The 23628-nt window shown below is 41.5% G+C and overlaps 1 protein-coding gene across 1 annotated transcript; it reads right to left on the bottom strand.

Annotated features, from left to right (window-relative positions):
* Window positions 1-1239: 1239 nt before the first annotated feature.
* On the bottom strand, window positions 1240-22602 carry rhpn1 (rhophilin Rho GTPase binding protein 1). Its single transcript, XM_011474276.3, has 16 exons — window positions 22248-22602; window positions 21996-22086; window positions 17222-17337; window positions 13867-13995; window positions 11662-11737; window positions 10936-11013; window positions 10700-10824; window positions 6833-6999; window positions 6534-6721; window positions 6298-6454; window positions 5882-6007; window positions 4762-4956; window positions 4592-4668; window positions 3576-3722; window positions 2553-2705; window positions 1240-1696 (listed from the first exon to the last, which is right to left on the bottom strand). The coding sequence occupies exons 1-16, from the start codon at window positions 22265-22267 to the stop codon at window positions 1487-1489; spliced, it is 2055 nt and encodes a 684-aa protein (XP_011472578.1). The 5' UTR covers window positions 22268-22602; the 3' UTR covers window positions 1240-1486.
* Between the last annotated feature and the right edge of the window lie 1026 nt (window positions 22603-23628).

Below are 23628 nucleotides of genomic sequence, written 5' to 3' on the forward strand. Positions count from 1 at the left end.
AAGATGGATCAGCTGAGGTGAGCATCTCTGTTCACGTGCTAAAAATGATCAGCTCAGATTCCACAAACCAAATGTTCATGCTTTTCACCTTTATGGTGTTTTAAACAGAACTCAAGTAAAACTTTAAAGACCCAGTCTGATGAAAATCCAGTTTTTCGTCAATTTAAAATGTTCTTGTGGACTTTTCTTCATTATGAAGAACAAGAAAATTTGGCTTAAATTGTATTTCTGAGTGCTATTTTCCTGCACTATAAGGCACACTTCAAAAGACATAATCTTTTTAACCCTTGTTCTATCCTAGGCACTTTAACATTGGGAGTTGGGTCATCTAGACCCACTAGACAGTGCTCTGAACCTTTTTTCTTCAATGATTTGTGATCTTCACTGGTGTCCATGGATTACATGAAATCTTTTCACCTTTATCCACCTTTGTCATGGTAGGAAGAACACGTCAATGGAAGGGTGTGGTCATCTAAGATAGCACAAGGGTTAAATAATGATCGCTTTTATATTGATTCGTTCTTGTTGAGATTATTATTGTTAAAGCAATTTTGAGAGGGACACGGTGCTGCCACAATGTTTTTTTTTTTTCAAAATTGCAATATATGCTGATGCAGCTAATGTGTAGCGGTTATTAATTTCTTTAACGTGGTACTAAAAAGATCAGGGTTGAGCATAGTTCCAGTTGTGTTTGTTTTAGTGATATCAGTCTGTTTTTCCCATTCTGCAAAGAAGGTTGGGAATTACAGGTATTGTAAATATGCTGACGTGGCGAACAGAATAACGCGGTTCATAAAGTCGGACTTACTGATGGACTTTTAGTTCGGTGCACCTTCTACATGACAGAAGTCCAGATATAGGCTGTTTGTTGACAGTGCACCTTATACTCCAGTGCGCCCCATAGTGCCGAAAATACAGCAATTCAATATCCAAGTTGTTGTGAATCAGGAGCAGATGAGAAAAAGCCGCTAGAACTTATTTGAGATGGAGAAAATTTAGTGGGGTGGGGGGGGGCACAAGCACTTTAGTCTCTGCAATTGGGAGGGGGGCGGGGTTGCTCTGTGCCACAACCCGCCCACAACTCAGGCGAATGTCTAATGAACTGTTGCCATTCTGCAGGGTTTTTTTTTAATTTATGCTCAAAACGGCATTATTAAAATCAAAAGACCACTGAAAACACTTTGAAAATAGAACAAAAGGGCCACATTAGGCTCACGTCTAAAAACACAACAGACAACATTTGGCAGCATAGGCTGTTCGTTTTCAGAATCAAAGAGACAGAAGGTAAGAATGTGTTCTTTTAGCACGAGAAGTGATGATTCTTTCTCTGGCTTTGCAGGCTGTTGTGATGAAATGCTGCAGGTGAGTCTGACAGAGACCTGCTGGCTCAGAGTTGGACTCTGAAGATTCCTCTCAAATATTTCGGTCCTGATCTCCCAGCAGTGCACTGCTTTTGCTCCCTGAGTGCGCCCCCTGCAGTCCGGGTTCAGTACAGCGCCTCAGCGTCTCGGATGCTTCCGAACGACAAACTGAAAGTGCTTCCCAGCTTCTTGGTCACGGTGCAGCTTTCCCTTTTCTTCTTTCTGCTCCAGTTTAACAAGGAGGCGGAGCTCTGGCCCTTGGTCCCGCCCATCAGCCGCTGCCTACTGTGCTCTTTGTTGCTGCAGTGTGAAAGCATGATGGCCTTCCTCTCCATCTGTTTCCAAACATGATTACAATAACTCAAATGAACAATTTCATTATGTATTAAGTCACATTATTAATACAAAGTAACATTATAAAATATGTTTTCTCATAATTTATTATTAATACATTATATTATATTATATTATATTAATAAAACAAGTATACCAGTGATAAATAACAAAAACTTTCTTTTATTTATGTTATGATGTTCATTAGTGAAGGATTAGTGCGATTAACATTTCTTTTCTTAACGTCATTGTTTTATATCTTCTTCCTAACTTGTGTATGTTCTTATAAAGTTAATAAAATACATAAATTATACATTATGTTCTTGTGTGTGTGTGTATGTATGCAGGCTTTGAACTATATTTATCATTCTTCAGAGTTGATTTGAAAAAAATTACAAAAATGAAACGCAGGTTATTTGAAAGTGACTCATGATTTTTGCAGGTTGTAAACATGAGAGTAGAATCTGGATTCTGCTCTAGTTATCCAACTGATACAACAGATAAAATGAGGTAAGAGGATCACACTCCCCATTGTGCAGTTAAAACCCACAAAAACATGTACTGGATTTTGTTTGAGTGGAATACTTTTTTATTTCCTAATTTGAATTTGATCCATGTTTGACATGCTTTTTTTGTTTTGTTTTTCCTTTTCTAATGCCAGTTTAAATAATTGGAATACCTGGGAAAAAGTAAAATGCAGGAATGTGACAATCTTTGACTGCATTCATTCTGTATGCTCTGTATGATTGTTTTTTTCTTTTACATTAAATGTTACTTTATGAGCACTTTGTCCGTTTCTCCAACATGTTTTTCTGTAGAAAACGGTTTTCCAGACGAGGCCTTGAGGCAGACTCTTACCTGCGTGTCGTGCGAGTGTAACGTGACCACACTGATGTCCGTGCCGCTGTCGCTGCAGCTCTTCAGCAGGTGGACCACCTCTGCATGTTTGGCCCACTTACAGTCCAGGCCGTCCACAGCAACAATGTAGTCTCCTTCCCGAAGCCCCGCCTCCTGAAAGATTTTTTCAGCCCATTGAGACTTAAAAGACCTCAGGTGGAGAAAATCTTTGCTCTCTGATCTTTACTCTTTGTCAGTAAACTTATTTATTGGCAGCATGCAAAAACTCTATATTTGAACGAGTGCATTTGTTAATTACACTTTTCGCACTGTGGGGCGCACTTCAAAGACTAATTTTTTTCCACGAAGCGACAGTGCGTCTTATAATCCGGAGCGTCTCACTTATGGATTCATTCTCGTTTAGTCCTTATTAACAAGGATGTGACTTGGAGAGGTACGCGGCGCTCTGTCAAAATGTCAGTCTGTTTTTTTTACGAGTTATGAATAGTTTGGGTGTTTTGTGAATACACTAACGTGGCTAACGTGTAGCAGTGTTGGACTATTTTATTCACGTGTTCTTAACAAAGTTGGGAGTTGCCGTGGTCACAGTAACGTTTGTTTTAGCGCTATCGTCTGTTTGTTTATGTGGTGCAAACACGGCTCGGAGTTCCAGCTTTGGTGAACACGCTTCTGCAGCCAACATGCAGCGTTTCACAAACAAGATCTGGAATTACTGTCAGTGCAGTTAATAAAGTCTGACGGACTTTGGTACGTTTTTGTTAAATCAACTTATTAAACTTGACACAAGATACAAAGATGTCAGTGGTAACATTTACTGGGATAGAGGACTTCATAATAGACAAGACACCCTAAAAACAGAGAACAATGCAGTTGCTGTTCTGGCAAATTGTTTTTGTCAAGTCAAACATGTAAACGGTATTTTCTAAAACAAAGTCATTATTTCACAGTAAGATGATGAGTCATGATGTAAAGGGTTGGTTTGTAAAATGTCTTTTTTCCTGAGGTGCTTCAGCCGTCGCCTACCTCTGCACAGCCTCCAGGAACCACTCCTGCCACCAGGACGGGGGAGTCTCCTCTGAGGGTGAGGCCCAGACCTCCTTCCCTCCTTTGGAGGCAGATCACTCGCACCGGGCCCCAGCGGGCCCTCGCACAGAACACCGACAGAGGCCCCTGCAGCAGGTGGCATTCACAGTTAGCTTCACATCCTTCTAAATAGAACGGTGTTCTCTGGCTGTGTTTCTGTTGCTTTTTATGCTTTATGACAATAAATCCTATTCTGCAGGAAAAGCTTTTTAAAAAGAGGTTTCATCTGTAAAGAATGAGGGATGAACAACAAAACCGAGAATGTTGGTGGAATCCTTGAACTTTTTGTTCAAGCTTTTTTGCCAAACAACTCCTGTGATTCCTACAGAGTTGACGTGGGACCAAATCTGGGTCAAATCTCGATGTTCTCTGATGATTGATGCTTGAATTACATGGTCGGACAGCAGTGGCTCAGGCGGTTGGGCAGGCAGTCCAATGATCAAAGGGTCGGCGGTTCAATCCCTGCTCTCCCCAATCCCCAGTCGTTGTGTGCTTCACCCTCCTTGCCTCCAATGTGGTGTGTGAATGAATGTCCCGGTGATGGTCAGAGGGGCCGTAGGTGCGAACTGTCAGCCACGCCTCTGTCATCCCCAAGTATGAATGAGGAGTGAATGAATAAAGGACACATTGTAAGCATTATAAGTGCTTTGAGCATCTGGAAAAGCGCGGATAAATCTAATCCATTATTAATATCCGCACGAAGCCCATCGAGACGACTGTTGTTGTGATTTTAGGCTAGACAAATAAAATTGAATTAAATTAATATTATTATAACCCACAAAATCAGATAAACAGGTTCAACTTGTGAGATGGTCAGATGTTTAAGCAGAACTTTTTTTCCCCTAAGCCTCTTTTTGTGTTTCCATTGATCTGCTCTGCAGCTTCCTCTCACAATTGTGTGAAACTGTCCTTGTGGTTTGACACAGGTTTCAACAGCTGAAGTCTGCACAGCTCACCAGCCTCTGGAAGATGTCCGTTACTTGAACTGTAGAGAAGTTTGGTGGCGTGACGTCGGGTTTCTGCTGACTTTGAGCTGCCGTAAAGAGGAGGAGGAGACACCGTAACTGTCTGGATCTGAACTACAGCACAGACCAGATGAAGCGACTGGTTCTGCAGAATTTCTGACCTTGGATCTCGGGGGCTTCAGCCGTTTCGTCAAAGTCGTCCTCTCGATCCAGAGCAGAGTATTTGTCCAGAGAGCGCTTGTGCGCGAGGGACAGTACGTCCTGCAGGATATCCATTTTCCTCAGGATCTTGCACAGGCCGTGCAAACGCATGGCCTCCTCGTGTCGGATCAGCGCGCACCGCAGGTGAGCTTTACCTGAAAGAGAGCAGATCAGTCAGACCTATGAAACTAGATGAGAAAGCAATGAAATGAGAAGCTTTTAGCCTTATTCAGGCCCTGCAGTTATTTTTGGGTTCTCCTCCAGTCCTTTGGAGGGTTGTGGAGAGGTGCGGCTGCATCTTTACCCTTTAACACCGGGGACGTCAGCGGCACCACCTAAATAACAAATGTTCTTTAGCGTAGCGTAAGTCTTTGATGGTTTATGAGACCAACGTGATTCTGACATAGCTCTGATGTTAAAGGGTTAAGGGGAACACAGGTGTGTCTTGCAGTTCCCTCGAGGCTCCTTTGGCCACCCCAAGGGTGTTGTTAAAAATGAAATGTAGGATTGTCACACGTGTGGCAAGCATATCGACGATGCCAGTTGCACGCACTTATGACGTACAAGTGATGCTGTTGTACGGTGTTCTTGCGCACTCAAGTCTTTCATAAGGTGCAAATACTGACCCGTTATTGACCTCATACTGAAGGCCCACTCATGGGTTGTGCAGGTGATACATAAGTGCCTGTTGAGCATCTGGTTGACCACAGAAAGACACTTTGATCGTCTAATTTCCTCATTTTTAACAGTCAGTCTGTCGCCTTACCAGCAAATACCGGCCCCTTTGGGGGGGGGGGGTGAAAAATGATTTTTTTTTTTACAACATGTCAACCTACTTCGTCCTTGCTTTACCATGCGTGTTGTATAAGTGTTAGTTACTGTACGTCCTGCTACTCGAAGCAACTTGTCAAAAAATGGTGCATTATTTTCCACTCTAAGGGCTCATCTACGGTCTATGACTTTAACATTTCGTGTCCCTGTGTGTCCCGTATGAGTTTGGCCATTTGTTTCCCATCAGACAGCCTGGATCCACCCATAAGAGCAGACGTGACAATAGCTTTTCTGATCAATCAAAATCACCAAGCTTTCGCCTTTTTTCTGCATCCTGTAGAACCTGCCGGAGCGACTGTCCCGCAGGAACGTTAGCGTAGAAGCCGAGGAACGCCTCTTCTGCTTCCTGATCACCCTCTTCCTCCTTAGCAGACACTGGAGAAAATATGAGACAAATACAAAAAGTTGTTTTTAGCTACTTGGACCATGAATTAGAAAACAAACCCTCTTCTTTAAATGACAATAATCTAGAAAAACATATTTAAATGATTTTGCTTTTTAGCTCTGCATTAGGTCAAGTCATCCTTAAATCTTTAAAAAGAAATCCTCACAGATCAAGTCAACATTAAATCTATTTGTTGTGTTTTTACTCATCTCTGTGAATTAACAAAGGAAAGCAGATTAGGAAGAATAAAAAGCCGCATTCGTTGGAACGTCTGACTCACATGTGTGCTCACAGAGAGCAGCTGCAGCATAGTAGTGTGAAAGCGCCCGGAAGTGCTCCGATTTGACTTGGACCATGGACGCCCACGGAAAAGGCACGTAATCCTTCATGAGAGGCTGGGTCATGGTCTGCTGCACCAGCAGGTAAACGTCCGACACCTGCAGAGCGCACGTGTACATGCCTGAGTGCGCTACTGTCCCCAAACAGTGGTGGCGCAGGCGAAGCAGGTGAACTCACCCGTGCTGCTTCCTGCGAGAGGCGCAGCTGGGAGCTGAAGTGAGCGCTCCGCGAGGCCAGCGCGATGCGTTCAAAGACACACTCCTGCACCTGAGCCAGCATGAGCCGGACCAGCATGCTGAGAGACGGCGCACTCATGTCAAGACTCGGAGCATTGGAGAAGTTCTCCTTCAGGTAATTAAATGCTCCTAAACACAAAATAAGACTAATTAAATAGTTGATTAAGAAAGAAATTTGAAAACAAGGCTTTTCTCAAAATTTAGAGTAGTTTATGGAAAAGACAGGGGGGTTCTTGGGACCTGCTGCTCTCTGAAAGGCATCGATGGCTGCGTCAATGTCAGCTGTGGCGCAGCGGTCCTGCCGCGCTCCGATCTGCGTGTACAGAGCGCCAATGTTGAACAACACACTTCCCTTCTCAAAGGCCAGAGCGCGTTGCGATGACGGCACGCCTGTTAGAGAGTCGTACCTGAGAGACCAATGCACACATTTAATGACATATAATGACTTTTTTAGCAAATGCACCTGAAAACAAATAAAAATGCTGTGACTAAAAACTAAAAGAAATGAATCAACTCCTGAAACTGAAATTACGCTGAGAAAAAATCCTGACAGGCAAAAGTCAGAAGTAACAGATTGATGTAGGTCTTTTCAAATTATTTTAACATGCAACCAGAAGCTTTATGTTTGGCTTTGTAATAAATCAAAACCTTAGATTGCCACAAATTACTGTTAACTAAGGATTACATCTTAGCTGCATGGTTAAATATAGTTTGACCAAGGATCCGATTTCAACCGTATGTGGTCCCTATAAGTTTGGAGGCTGCTGCTTTAGCTTCGTGGTGACACATGGAGGCGCTCATTAGCATAGCATCAGTATGATAGTGTAGCCAGAGTCTTAGGACATCCCCATTTCCAAATTAAAACTTTTTTATTGTACTTGTAGTCTATCCACCAGTTCATTATTTCTTCTTTATGAAGGCTGCTTGATCTAAACGCAACATAAACAATAATCATCAGAAGTGACGTTGAGGATGGCATTTTGTGGGCTTGTGTACCTCACGCACACACAGCAGAGGAGGAGTATAAAAGAAATTCATCAATAGCATCGCTAAGAAACATGATTACCATTTTTATGAGTAGAAGTCGCCTTTTTTTTTGCATAGTTTGGCTGGGGGTGCGACTTATATTCGGGTGTGTCTTATTTTTAAGTTTTTCATTAAATAAATAGCAACAACCAGTAGGTTGTAGGTGAGTTTATCAGTATTTGCTAGTGACAGCAACGCAGAAGAAGAACTCCTCAGTCTTATGTTGGGCTGAACTGTTCAGAAAATGACACAGAGGAGGAAATATTCAAATTCAATGAAATTGATGATTTGAATTGAAGTAAAGAGGTTAATTGACTTGGTAGCATGTTGTTTATGCTATGGTTATTTGAATAATTGTTCATATGTTGTGCTAATATGCTAGATTCCTCCTGTTTCATAAAGCCAAATAAACATCAGTGTGTGAAGCGTGAAGCGTGCAATTGTTCAGTCTATTTTTGTTATCTAGTCCGCTAATATGATTTACCTTTAAATTCAACTTCAAATTCAAATTCAACTTTATTTATATAGCGCTTTTCATGCTTCATAGCATCTCAAAGTGCTTACCAAAGGAAAAAATAAAACAAATAAGATAAAAAAAATATATATATATTAGTTAAAATAATAAACAAAGTAAAAAGAATGTAATAATAATAAAAATAAAAATATATGCAAATAATAATAAAAGAAATGAATTAATAAAAACACACAAGAACCCAACACATACACATCCCTCCTTTAAAATAAAAACAAATAAAATTAGCTGTTAAAATTTTATAAAATCGAATAAAAACATGTGGACAAGTAAAAACTATGTAAAAGCTTTACTAAAAAGATGTGTCTTAAGTTTTTTCTTAAAAACCTCCACAGTGGCTGAAGCCCTCACGTCCTCAGGCAGGCTGTTCCACAGGCGAGGTCCACAGTGTTGAAAAGAGGCCTCGCCGTGGGTTTTAGTTCTGACCTTTGGGACCACTAGCAGACCTGCACCTGTGGACCTGAGGGCTCTGGGAGGGTCATAGACTAAAAGTAAATCTGATAAAAATGAGGGTCCAGTACCATGTAAACTTTTATAAACTAATATAAGAACTTTAAAATCGATCCTAAAGCTGACAGGGAGCCAGTGCAAAGACTTCAAAATTGGAGTAATGTGCTCCTTCTTTCTGGTTCTGGTTAAAAGGCGTGCAGCTGAGTTTTGAACAAGCTGCAGCCGGTTTACAGTATTTCTCTTAGCACCAGAAAGAAGAGCATTACAATAGTCTATCCTAGAAGTTATAAAAGCATGGATTAATATTTCAGCACTGGCTTGTGAGAGAAAGGGTCTCACTCTGGCAAAATTTCCAAGATGATAAAATGCAGTCTTTGTAACTTGGTTTGCGTGTGCTTCAAAGTTAAGATCTGCATCTAAAATCACACCGAGGTTTTTACTTTATTGCACACATTCAGATTAAAAGTTGATAAATAGGATTGGACCCTTTCTCTCTCAGCTTCAGGACCAATAATTAAAATGTCAGTTTTGTCTTGATTGAGCTTTAAGAAGTTCTCTCCCATCCATGTTTCAATATCTATAACACAACTTAAAAGGTCATCAATGGGTCCCATGTCATCACGAGACACAGCCACATATAACTGGGTGTCATCAGCATAACTATGAAAGTTTTTGCCATGTCTCCTGATGACATCACCTAGCGGTAGCATGTTAAAATAAAATGTTTGATTTTGTTCCCATGTTTTGTAAAATTAATGAATCCTAAAAGTTTTATAGTCCACAGTGTGACTTATATATATATTTTTTTGTTTGTTTTGAATCAATTTTTTGGCTGTTGTGACTAAGACTCCAGAGCGACTTTTAGTGCGAGAAATACAGTAGAGTGTTCCTCCGCTTATTCAGGTTTCACATGTTTGCTGATTTTATTTTCAGTCACATGACTCCTCCAGTTCATCACAAATGTTCAGACAACTCAAGACACTTGTTAGAGACTTTTGCCTTTGAGGAAGGTGCTGCCCAAATTTCATAGGAGGGGAGCAGAGATGAAGAGCGCGCCGAATCATCTGCTTCCATGCCGGCATCTAAATAATATTTAACAGCGGGCAACAGCTGGTTCTACCTGTTCCTGAATGCTTTAACTGATAACTGTAATTTGTGTTCCTGCATGGAGAAATGGCATCAGCTGACTCAGAAGCGTCCGGAACATATCCTGAAACGCTGAAGTAGATGATAGTGGAGAATAATTATCATCTGGATGAATGAAATGATAGATGAAACTGGCCTCTTCTGGAAGAAATGTCGCTTAAAACACGCTGCTGCTGGACTGAGCAATATTCCTTTTTTTTTTTTAAACTTGTCCTGTCCAACAGCTGGGCAGACAGATGAGAGCTGAGGGCCTCTTGTGTTGGACATATTTTACTTTAACAATAGGGGTTATGTATCTTCTGACAAACCAGAGATATGTCTGAATAAACCCCTTTTGTAATCAAGTCCAAACTTTATTCAGTTTAATTATATTTGAAAACCTTCTGTGTTGGACCGGACGGAAAAGAAAAGCAGGGAGGAAGAGAGAGAGGGATGTTAGAGAGGGGAGATAGAAGGGTGAAATGTTTCAGAAGGGTTTTTGATGAGTAAGGATAGAAGACGGACATTCTTCGGCCGCAGGGGTGGGTGGGGCTGGGTGGTTTTCCGTATTTGCGGATTCTGCATATTGGTGGGTGTCTCTGGTCCCAAATCCCCGCAATTATGGGGGGAATTCTGTCGTTTGGTGCAAAGATTTAATCGGAAAGTGGCAGGTAGTCCTGTAAATTTTACTCAAATGGAAAATTTGCTCACAATTGGCAACTGGCGAGTTTTAATTTAAGATCCTGCAGACGATATGACGATCAATAATAGCAACAGACAAACTATTTCAAATGTTTAATGGTCAGTAAAAAAAAAAAAAAAAACTTGATGCGTATAAGTTAGTTCAAGATTTAAATTGAATATTAGGATTTCTGATGGAACCTCTTTGTCATTATCTGAACATCAAGCTCTCTTCCATAAATTTTTGCAGCTGTACAGAGATGGGATGCAACTAAGCTTTTTAAGAGCCGTACCAGTGGAAGTGCACACCCAGGTTCCTGTGAGCGGAGAAGAAGCGCTGGTCCACATAGTAAAGCTGGTTGTAATACTCCATCAGCAGCTCCAGGCCGGCCTGATTACGGCTGGGAGTGCGCATGGCCTGAAACACAACACACACAAGTGGAACCAGCAGATAACCTCAAGATGTTTTCAGACCAGTTTGGTTTGCTAACGGCAGCAGAACCTGAAGCTGGAAGAGGAACGTTTTTACCTGCCGGAGCTCCATGAGCTCCCTGACCTCTCTGTCATACTGTGAGCTGTCCTCTCCATAGTGCTCACAGATGAAGTCCTAAGAGAAGAGCACAGACAGAAACAATAAGATCCAGATCTATCGTAAACTTGTGAGTTTATTGAATCATAAATTTGAGGGTAAGAAGGTAAAGAGCTGGTATTCTCCTGTCCTTTCTAGTGAGTGATTTGTAACATGGCAATCTTTGAAATGATCCAACAAAGGAGCCAAAAAACTAAATTGTATTTGTGTATAAAGACAGTGTAGGGAAATTTGAAAAGAATAGAACAAGTACATGTTTAGATGAACAATTAGATAAGAAGTTTGGGACCAGAAAAAAAATGCTAGAAATAACTGAAATTTACAATCATTTTCTGTGGAAATGACAGTAAATTTCAATTTCCATGAATTAGGCGAACCTTTTATCTTACATTTCATCAACAGTTTTATGACGTTACTGTGAATTTAAGCCCAATTTTCTCCTGAAAATAGTGCAAGTTGTGTCCAAAAGCTAAAGTTGAATTCAGAAGGTAGAACTGTCACCAACAGTTCGGTTAAAAATATAACTGGTATTTCTCACAATTGCATATCTCTTATTAAACACAAGCAATTGCAATCCAGTGAGAAACCAGGCGTTTTTGTCTGCACAGATTTGATCAAAGAATGAATAAAATACGGCGTAAACAGGAGTTTAGTTTTCCCCCTCACCTGTATTGGAATGGTAAAGTCCACATCTTTGGTTTCTTTTAAGCCCAGAGGGATCATGGGAACTTTAACAGCCTCACTGTGGAAGGACATAATGGTTTTACGAGTTAGCTGGACACTGAGCTGCTTCTGAGGGGAAACGAGAGAAGCCATCTGCTGGTCTTTAAAGCCAGCAGGTTTCATGCTCTGTGCTTCTCCCTGTTTACGAGCAAAGTTAAAGCTGAGCATTAACCTTCGTGGCCCTCTCGCCTCATGGTTCCCCTCCCATTCACAGTTTCCACACACAAGCATGCATGCGTGCAGCGAGGGTCAGCAACGACACTATAATCGGGGGATTTATCCTCCACATGACCCCAGAGAGACGAGGATGACCCACTGAAACGTTCTGTTCTTGTGGAGACACGGACAGAACCACCCTGATGATGCGCAGTAAAAATGTGGAAGCATAATGGAGGCCTGTTTTCAGAATTCTCATTAGTTTAATTAGTGTGACCTAGAAGGGTAGGAACAGCTCTGAATGGATGCATGTCACTGTGTGTCTGCAGAGTCATTCTTTTAAACTTCTTATTTTCACCTCTGTAACACATACATTATGTACATTAAACGTGTAGGCAGTAAAATGTGAAAAGTTCCAAAACAAACACCCAAAAAATAAATCTAATTACTAAAAGCATCATGAGACAGAACAAAAGGTAAGGAGGGGGGCTCTGTACATTTGTAAATACAAATATTATGTGGGTGCTACAAGCGCCATTTGTGGCATTTTGGTGGCAATATTGTTTACTTCTCGCCCGAGTTGGACAATGTTATGTTCTAGTCCAGGGCTGGCCAACCCTGGTCCTCCAGAACCATAATCCTGCCTGTTTTCCAGCTTTCCCTGGACTGCTTGATGCTGACAACCTAAACCAGGTGTGTTCAGTCAGAATCACTGGGCTCAGCTAATCAGCAGCAAGCTGGTCAGGGAAACTAGAAACCAGGCAGGGTTGTGGTTGCTCTTGAAGGCCAAGGTTGGCCAGCCCTGATCTAGTCTCTCTTCCTCCCCCTGATTTGTGCTTTCAGTTCCTTTACTGCGGTAATTGTCTCGGCCTGGTCCATTCCATCTGCCGTGTTGATGCTAGCTTGGTCCTGTTTGGTGTTAGCCTTAGCAGCCGAAGCGCATTTATCTTCAGCTTTGGGCATATCTGCACTTCTATTACAGCCTGGTGACTATCTTATCCCATTAGATCACAACTTATGTTGTGTGGAGTATGAGCGAGGAAAGGAGTTTTACATGGAATAAACGTTGTTGCAGTGAGAGAACGGTTCCGCTATGCTGCTGATACTCCATGAGATCCCAGAAGTCCCTCTGTGAGGTCATTTTTGATCCAAACATTGACCAATACATCCTAGAGGTATCAGAATTTACACGTAAAACAAAAAAAAACTAGCTTTCTAACCAGTGTGTCACTAACATCCCTTCAAAGAAGATGTGTGGGTAAGGTCTTTCTGCAGATTCTCCTTGCCATGTCCCACTGAGGATCTGCAAGCAGGTCAAGTTTGGAAATGAGAAACGAGGAGCTGTGAATTTCTACAGATGCTTCCCTTAAAAATGTTTCAAGTCTATTGGTAAAATTGATTGCCGTCAAAATTCTGTGGCCAGTTACCGACCGGGTTAAAGGCACATTTTGAGGCCACTTAAAGGCTGGTGTGCACTCCATTGGTGCCATAGTAGATGAAACATCACTACAAAGTGTCTGTGTAACACCTCTTCACTCTTACTTATCCTTGTGGGTGGTTTAACTGCTCCCTACGATTGTCAACCGCAGCATGCCCGTAGAAAAACATGCATGAACATTTGAGCTCCAGGGGATTACCCTGTGGTATACCAACATGATATTATGTGCACGCCACCTGCTTCCGCCATACAGGTTTGTTTATTTACAGCCTGTACAATGGTAAAGAGCCAATCAGGATACAGAACACAGTGCACATAAAAAAAGAAAAGCATGCAATATTGCACCGTAAAAAATCTGCTAAACAGCGAGACCTCAAAACAAGTGCAGATATTCCAGGCAGGATTCGTGAGATCTTCTTTTAACCAGAAGATAAATATGAGAAAAAGAGTATTTCCCTCACCAGAATGTATAAAACATCTGTGGAACTGTGGTAGTTTAAGGTTCAGTGTGTGTGTGTGTGTGCGTGTGCGTGTGTGTGTGTGTGTGTGTTCACCTGTCAGTCTGGTAGACCTCCATGTTGCTGTTGAGCTCCTCCAGCTCTTCTTTGAGCAGCTGTAGGTTGGAGTTGACAAAGCTGAGCTCCAAAGCCACTGTCTCCTTCACCTTGTTGTTGGTTGTTGCTCTGCAGCACAAAAAGGTACTTGTGGAAATGCAAACTTTTCACTGATAGAAAATCTTTTCATCAAAGCAGAAAACTTTATTTTACCACTTTAAAAGTACATTTGAATGAAAACCTACAGGAGAAATGATGAATCCCGTCAAAGCTGTTTTCACAATCCTGTAATGATGTCCTTTAGTGTTTTGAGGGAAACATGATGGAAACACACAAATTCTGCAAAAGCAGTGGAAGTGTTTTAAGTCATTCAACCAGTTCAGCCTCACATACCAGAATTTGATTACTTTAAAGATCCACTCAGATAGAAGTTATGTTTTTGGTGTTTTTAACATGTTTGTCTGATGATAGAGGACAGATATTTAAAAAAAAAACTAACCCTAAATTGTATTTTTCTATTCAAATTGTTGTGAAGCAGGAGCCGATGAAAACCTGCCATTTGAAAAAGATTGTATTTGTGATGTACAAAATACAATGGGTGGGCCAGAGCTCCCCGTTTGGCTCCATTCTGATGCATCCACTTGCAGACAAATAGATCCATGAACGTCTTTGTTTTCCTCGTCTGAGCTGGAATCTGGATCTAAACTGCACGGCTGGATAGCTTCATTATTGCTCGCCGTTTTTGTTGTGCCGGTGATGTTAAGTTGGGGCTGTGAGAGGCTGTAAGCTAGTGGGACAGCGTGTATAACAGTCAGGAGGTAGGGGCAGGCTCGTTCGGCACAAACAGTCCTGCCCACAACTCGGAGGGGAATTTCTAAAGAACTCCTGCCGCTCTGCAGAAACTATGTCCTAGAAAAGGACAGATTTTTTGATTAAAAGACCACTGGGAAGGCTTTTAAAATAGATGAAAAGATCATCGGAATCTTTCAAAATGTCAAACATGGATGTCAATACTTTGTATAAAAACATAATGTTACATTTTAACTTCAAATTAAAAAAGCAAAATAATAATAATACAAAAAAACTTTTTACTGTGCTGGCTGGACAAAAGTGCCCGCTCATTAATTTATGCAGCTCTCCCTCCTTCTCCATTATTCCCTGTCCCCATTCAGGCCGTGAAAGTCCCCGCCCCTCCTCCGAACACAGAGGGAGGGACTTAAGCTGCTTTTTCCTGGAAATCTGAGGCATCTCTGGTTGCTACGGTGATAGATGATGATGCACAATGGCTGAGAAAGGAGGAAAACACTGCGTCTTAAGGCTCTTTCAGAAAAGGTTTTGAAAATCAGGATGACTAAAAGAATGTGTCACTGACAAGTTGAAGCGACTGACAGGAAGAGCAAAGCTAGACAAAAGACAAATATACACAACTTAAATACTTTGAAGTACACAATCAAATAGCTGGCTCACATTTTCCTCAAACTTTCAACTTTTTAAATTCTTCTAAACTTCAGAACAGCTTTTCTTCCTCTCAGGTGAGATTTGTGTGTGTAATTATGTGCACACAAACAAAACATTCTGATTTTGGTTTACTTTATGAACTTCATGGTATTCAAGCAATAATGTATATGAAAGAACTTTTTTGCAGTGATTCTACAAAACCTGAGCCAACAGCTTATTGTTTGTACTTTAAATCAGTCCAATGTACTGGTCACTCCCTTTCCCAGTATCTTTCAGTCATCTGTGTGTGTGCATGCGCTCCCATGCAGACACACACACATACACACACACACAGAGGGATCAAACTAAAGACAATCTGATTAGTCAGCTTCAAATGAGCTGCCAAATATCCTCTTCATGCACACCCACTTGCATGCACGGCAAGCTGCAGCTTCAGAGGGAACTCGCTCTGGTTCCAACCCCTGATGCATCAGGAACTACAGCTTGTTGCAGCAACCTAAAATGACTCAGTAAAGACTGGAGGGAAACTCGCAGAAACGTCTGTTTTTTACCTAACACAAGCCGTTGCACAAAAAAAAAAATAAAAGCACCAAATCGAAAGCACTACTCAGGGTCTTTATGAACAATTCTTTATCAAATACAATATAGAAAACATTTTTAAGTAAACTAAACGGTGAAAAGCAAGACGCGTGTGTTTGTGCATGGAGGGGGTGGGCGAGAGAGGAAAAAAAAAAAAAGTTCTGACTGCCAGACAAATAAGTGGGGGATGAGCTCGGCGCAACTCAGCTCACTGGGAATCTCTGCCTGGGAACGGGACGGGGGGTGGGCACAAAGCCGGCTGATTACAGGTCTGCAGGCGGCGTGGGGGTGCGCTTTGTCTCTGACCGAGAGCCCAAACTAAAAGGGCAGGGGAGCTTTTTATCTCCATTAAATGGAGTCATCAGCATTCATGAAAACAGCCAGTTTAAGAGCAGAAACTACGGTGTGCCATTTGAGGTTATTTGTAATAAACTCATCTTCATGAATAGGATTCTTTCTAATCGTTTTTTTTCTTTTAATGTTATTTAAAACATATAACTCATCCTCTGTTGGCGGGGCGATCCATTTTAAAGCTTCACATCCAAACAGAGCCACATGCTGCTCTGGAAAAGCTGCAAACACAACAAACTGCTGTTTTATAATAGACATAGATACTGTTTGTTTCCTTTGGTTCATCTGGTATTCAAGCACAGCGTCAATAAGAAAGGAGGCAGCAACTGCTTGCTTTAATTAAGTTGCTCCTCCTCCTCCTCCTCCTCTGGTTGTCCTCAGCTTTGTTTTCAGGGAGTTTTGCACTGAAGTTCTGCACTCGGGTTTATTCATGCTGGAACACGGCAGCAGCAGCAACAACAGTGGGAAGCAAATCAGAACATGCATAGAAGCAAATTTGCTGTCTAAAGGAAAACCTGGATGGACTTTCTTTAGAAATCTAAAAGCTTTTTAACCGTCTTTTTATTCCATTTTCACCATCAACAGTTCATCCAAGAAACAAGGAAGCAGCAAAAAATATACAGAATAGTTCATTTTTTTCACATTAGCAAAGAGACACATTTTCTCCTAAAACAAAGATTTTTTTAAACCAATCAATGAGTTATAACTACTGACTGTATATGAGAACTAGAGTAACTCCTTTTTCCGGCGTTCCAAATAGGAACCTCCAAGAAGCCGTAATTTCTTAGACTTTTATTTGGAAATAAACAGCTATTACTCAGTCATCATATTTGTTGGAATAAGCTGTCTTGTTCTGGCAGGCTGACACAGTCTGAGGTGTAAAAAAAAGCCCTGACCACAAACCCTTCCCAATAGCTGGAACCCAGTAGATCCACTAATCTCCACACATGCCTGCCTCTGAGTTTACCTGAAGAGGTTCTCGGCTCCGGCTCTCATGCGCATCTCCTTGTTGATCTGCTGGTTGATGCGCGCTCGTCGATGCTGCAGTTTACTGCGCTGAGTCTGAGCAAAGGGGTCACAGCCCTGCAGGGGCAAATCCAAAAAACAAACAAAAAATGGAAACATGATGTTTGTTTCTAAATTGAACAAGTGACCTGTTCTCTAATGAAACCTCATTTCATTTAATACAAATTAAGCTCGGTTCCAGGGGGGAATATAATCTTTGTTGCACGCTTTCATTAACAAAACAGTTTCACTGCAAATCAATTAAACCCTTTTTACTTCTAGAAAAACATGCCAGTGCAATTTTGGGAGGTTTTTTTAGGTGTTACAATAATATTTTTAAGACTTCCAATGTAGTAACACGTAAACTCTTAAAATACCAATGGCAAACTAACTCTAACAAAAATAAATACATTTTCAAAAAGAAGCTGCTTTAGATTCAAATCTGGACTGGATTTGACCTGCTTGATGAATCCAAAAGTTACAAAAACAAAACAGCCTTTTACTACTTTTTCTTTCCCTTCAGGTTTTCTTTAGTTGGAATAGTTTGTGTCTATTGTACTAATTTAGTTTGAAATATTTCCGCAAGTGAAACTTAGTTGTTTTTTAGTTGCTATATAATCAAAAAAGAAGGTTTATTGCATATTGAATGTTGGTTAATGTGTTTAAAAATGCGGTTCTAATCTAAACCAGTGCATTCCTTCTATGGACAGCATGCAAAGTGCAAATTCACGACAGAGACTCAGGCTCACATTGCCCCATAAGGGGCAATTCCGTCACCATCAACCTCCAGAGACTGGCTTTGGACTTGGAAAAAGCCAAAATCCCTGCAGGAAATCCACCCAGGAAAACACGCTAACTTCCCACGGAAAAGACCGCCTTGCTGTGAGGTCAGCACGCTAAGTAGACTTCACCTGCCGCATTCACAGAAACTCTTCAATCAGAAAATAAACTGAATTGTCGACATATATTTCTCTGAAAAATGAAGCAAACAATTCAATGGTTGGGGGAAAAAAGGAGCAATTCAGAAGAACAACAGATGATAACCTCTGGATGTCTCAGGATGAAGAAGTCGGTTGCTTTAATGGAGTAGATAGCCTTGTGTAAAGAAGTAAACTTATTGAGTTACTCTTGTATTTCTTCTGTTTCTAAATGTCTCTGTTTGAGATGTTTGAAGTGATTTTTTTCTGTATTTTTGAACAAGCAAGAACTCGCTGCTTTTCAACATTAAGAGAAACCTTTTTTTTTAGTTCTGATTATGGCAGATCTAAAATTTAGCTTCAACAGGCCAAACGCCCAACAACATCTTCCTCAGCGGTCACTTTAAAAAATTCAACAAGTCCAACGTGTTCCTTTTGGAAGTAAAGCAGAGTAACCTTCTTCGTCCTGCCTCCAAAAATGTCAGAAATGTTTCATCCTCTTTCTTTTCATCAGTCTTTTCAGTTCTCCGTCCTCTCACTCTGTTGGTTTACACTGAGCATGTGCGCCTCAGGTAATCCTGAGTGCTTGTGGATTAGGCTTCTGGCCGAGCTCCCACCTCGGCTCAACCACCAGGAGGTCTGAATCATGGATGCCCCTCAACAACTCTCCAATAAAAGTCTAAAGGCGTCCACGTGACTCTGACACTGTCTCTACAGATTTACAAAAGTTACATTTAGGATTTTTTCAGACCTTTTTAGGGATCACTTAAGGTCTAATTTAAGGCTGCATGTACAAAGACAATAAAACAAACAGTCGGAATCTGCGGTTTCTTGCTCTACACATGCAGTTTGATCCCCATGATCCCCATTGTGCAAACTTTAAATGTCTTTCAGAAAATAGTTTGCCCCACAAGGATTTCCATTAAGCTGTTTTAACCATCACAAGTCATCCCTATTTTATAAGCCATTTCTCTAGGAATTTGTACTTTCCCATTTTCCTACACTGACGAGCATGAGCTAAATAGCTAGCTAGGGGTAAACGATTTACAATCAGTTCATGACCTTTACAGTGCATCCTGAAAATGTGTTTTTTTTGTGTGACAGGAAGTCACAATGCCTTGATCTGAAAGAAAAAAATAATCACCAGAATTTAGGGAAATGTAATGCTTTAAAAGGCCTAATGCATTTAATAAGTCTAAGACTAAGGCTAAGACTTTTCTGCTGCCACTCTGTCTTTGCTCAAATTCTGGCAAACTCTGATTTTGCCTAGAGAAAAGCCACAAAAAATGATCGGTTTCATCTGAACTTTTTTTTTCTTTGCATTCATTTAACCAGTTTCCCATTTAAGATAGAGAATGGTTTTAATTCACCGACATCCACAATGAGTGTTCTATCCAAACATGTCACACAATCAGATTAAATTTACTCTTCTCACATTGGATTCTACTTAACCCTTCCGGAATGTTGTTAACTTAGCGGCATATCCATTCAGGAGTCACCACAACGAATCAGCTTTCACTTTCACTGATTCGACCGGTGGTTTGGCAGATATTTTATGCCAGATGGTCTTCCTGACACAACCTGGTATTTTATCCGGGATGGGGACCAGCACAGGGGGACCTAGACTCTGACCCCCTTGAGGCTACATAGATAGGCAGCAGTGTGAAGGGTCTTGCCTAAGGCCCCGAAACGGATGAAGCTCATCCTTGGGAAATGAACCCTGATTACACATGTGCCAGTCCTAGACACAGCCAACTGTGCCATCCAGCTGCTTGAACCCTTCTGGAAAAAATGCCAAAAAAAATAAAGAAACATCCAGAATTAATTCTAAAGTTAAGATTCACAATACTCAGTATTCTCAGGCTGTCACAGATACACTTGAGAACTAAGTGCAAGTGAGAATTTGTTAGTTATTTCACTTTAAACTGTTTACAGTGTTCTCTCATTTATCGTGGGGGTTTTGTTCTAAAAAAAAAAAAACCTTTTCTCTCTTGTGTAAACTTCCAAAAGGCAAAAGATGAACAGCGATATAGCGAGAGACCACTAGTGAAAAAATATTGAAGGCAGAGAACGGTTGCATAAATAGAACTAAAGATTGCTTATTTGTGTCAATTTACAAAGACAAAGTGGCCAAACAAAAGAAAATCTGTATCAGTTCTCATAGGTACACTTGCACCAAGATGATCATAGTCAGGTAATCTAACAAAACCACTATAAAAGGTACTAATGATCATTAATGGCACATGTAGGCTGAAACCCAGTCATGAACTTAAACAGAGACAATTGTTTAAAAGAGGCTTAAAACTAAATGAACAAAAAAAACTCTGCTACCAAAGTGAGATTGAGAAAGATAAATTCAAGTCAAGATTGAGCAACAAGACACAAGACAGTTCTACTGAATCCGCAAGGTCTTTCCCAGACCAAGATCTCAAAGTAGACTGGGATAACAAGATGTGCTCTTCAAGCTCTTCTGAAGAAACACAAATAAGCTTCAAGGGCCACTTTAAGGGTTCCATACACAGAGGTTGGTAAAGGAAACTTTGTGCAGCAGATGAAGGAAACATCAAGCTCAGTACCCTTTGAAATCAGAAGATGTCTTGCAGTATCATCAGTTCAGAACTGGCAGAAACCAGTGGGACCCAGATACACATACATAGAGTAGTCCGGCCAAAGTGGTTCTTGTGGAGGAGTAGCAGCCAAGATGTGGAAACAAGCCCAAGTGACAAAAACACAAGACCTAGGGTGCAGAAAAATGGCAGCAGGGGCTCAGGACTGATGAGTCAAAATTTGATGTATCAGTCAAAGGACTTTAGAGCAATATAATAATTTGTATCTGCAGGAAGGAGTGAAGCACGGGGAACTGCATTTCTGTAAATAAAGTTGGGGATTTGATAGAATTAATGGAGTTCTTAATGCTGATATATGCAGGCAGATACTTGTCCATCATGCAAAATCATCAGTATGATTGACCCAAAACTTACCCTGCAGCAGGACAACGACCACAAGCATGGACATGCAAAGCCAGAAAGATCTACTTTCAGTGTAAGGGAGAACAAGAAGTACTGAAAGTGATGACACAGTCCCACAAAGCACTAATCTCACCATCATGGAGTGTGTCTAAGACTACATGAGGAGACAGAAAGATGTAAGAAGCCTCTACAGCCACAGAAGATCTGTGATTCGTTCTCCAAGATGTTTGGGATAACCTTCCAGCTTAGTTCTTTCAGAAGCGGTGTGCAGGTGTACCTTAAAGCATTTTTGTTGGTTTGGTCACATCAAATACTGATGTCATTTGGATTTCTCTTTAGACTGAAAATTTGTCCCAGATTATTGAGGGAAACGAACTCTGGTTCACTTTAGTTTAACAGAACCCAATGTGTCCAGTCTAAATATCTGAATACACCCTTAAAAAAACGTCAAGTGGATGCAACAACACTACTGAAGTCCCACTCCGATTCTCTTTTGAACCTTTTTAGAAATGTTCCCTGTGATGCTTTAATTATGATTATGCAGCTCCTAGCCAAAGTAAAAAGAAAAAAAGTGTCGTTTTTTAGGACTCCTGTCATTCTTAAAAAATCATTTTGGTAAATGAGACATCTAGACAGACACTCTTCGAAAAGATTACAAAGAATACTCTAGTTTTGCTTGTTGTTGTTACTGGGAATTTTTGATTTAGGAATACATTTTTGTGGTGCTACTTTTGTTTTTTTGGATGCATGTTGGGTCATTTGAATGCATCGTGAGCTGTACTGTAGTTCTTTTTTCATGGTTATTTTTCTTCAAATGTATCAATCCGCGTGGATGATAGAGCTGTCTCACCTTTCGGATGCTCCCGCCGTTGCTGCTGCTCTCATCGGGCAAACTTTGGGGCATATCGTCGTCCGGGGCGCCGTCTGACAGAGACGACTCCCTGAAAATTATGGGGGCAATCCTTCACTCACGTTTAATGCATCATTTCAAACACAACTTTTAAACTATGATGCTCAAAACTATGTTTAAGACAGACGACTCCAGCCCGGTCAATTTCAAACGTGAAGATTGATACTTAGCTTAGAGGTAAACACGACTTGCCTGGTACCAGGGTCTTCCATCGTTACCGGCGCCGGAAAAGTTCCTACATTTCTCTAAACCTCCTCGAAAACTATGTAAAGCTCAAAAACTGCATTCGTGAAGCAAATTAGCGGCAGAAAAAAAATGTTTTATCTGGCTCTGAAAGCAGCCCGGCTGTTGTTGCTCTCCGTTCGCTGATAACCTTCTCTGTGTTACTGTCGGGGAGTTGAGGGGCAGCCGCGAGAGCCTGTTTATGGAGGCGGGCCTCTAGAAAAACATTGAGCCAATCACAAGACAGTAATTTTGAAAGACAGAAAACTTAGCAAATCAAAGAAAGGCAAGAACCAAACGCCAGAAGACTCTGACCTATTAGAAGTTGTTTAAGGGGGAACCTGTACTCCGCGAGCTGTTGTCATAGTAACAAAAAGGGTATGGCTTGAGTGTGGGATATGTCGAAATGATAGTAGTTACTCGATAAAACATTTTTTTTAATTGGTTGAATGCTCAATCCTTTGTTTTCCCGGTTTTTAATTTCTTTATAAAAGTATCTTCCACCATTTTTTGCTGCTTAAATCCTACATTTTTTTAGCTTTCTTCAGCTATGACCTTTTTCTTTAACTTGTCCTGTCCAACAGCTGGGCAAACAGATGAGAGCTGAAGGCCTCTTGTGTTGGACATATTTTACTTTAACAACAGGGGTTATGAATCTTCTGACAAACCAGAGGTATGTCTTAATAAACCACCACCCAGGAGTTCTGGGCATCCCCCCACCCCAATCCCACGTACGACCCAGGACCCCCCAACGGAGACCCGCCCCATACTCCAGGCAGCCACCCACCTGGCCCATGGTTGGTCCAGGAGAGCGCAAGGCAGGGGGCAGCCATCCCCGCCCCGGAGGAGAACACCCAGGGGAAGAGGGGGTCCACAAGAAGTGTTGTAAACATGGCCCGACCAGGCTCACCCACAGTTGGAAATTTGGTGAGGCCCAGCGCTCAGGGGCAAGGACCAGAACCCAAACCAGAGGAACATGGACACCCCCAGGCTCAGATGTGATGTGATCCCTGGTTCTTGGTCTTGCCAGAGAAATCAGGGATCCTTCTCCCTGCGTGGAGAGAGAGCTGCTGGGCCCAGGAAGCCTCCCTGGGGGTGGGGGGGGGGGGGGGGGTGTACCGGGAAGGGGTAAGGGACAGATGATCCGAGGTCCCACCTTCCTTGTGAAATGCATGTGTGTGTGTTTGTGAGGGTGTGTGTGTGCATGAATGTGTGTTTGTGTTGGAGTGTATATTTTGAGGGGTAAAGGGTGTGTGTACTAAGGGGGTGCAGTTAGAATTGGCGGGTAGGGCACTGAGAAGACATCTCCTGATTACTCACAGTGATGTCCAATTCCCCTCCCCGCCAAGGG

This window comes from Oryzias latipes, chromosome 4 (genome assembly GCF_002234675.1).
Source record: "Oryzias latipes chromosome 4, ASM223467v1".
Lineage (NCBI taxonomy): Eukaryota > Metazoa > Chordata > Actinopteri > Beloniformes > Adrianichthyidae > Oryzias > Oryzias latipes.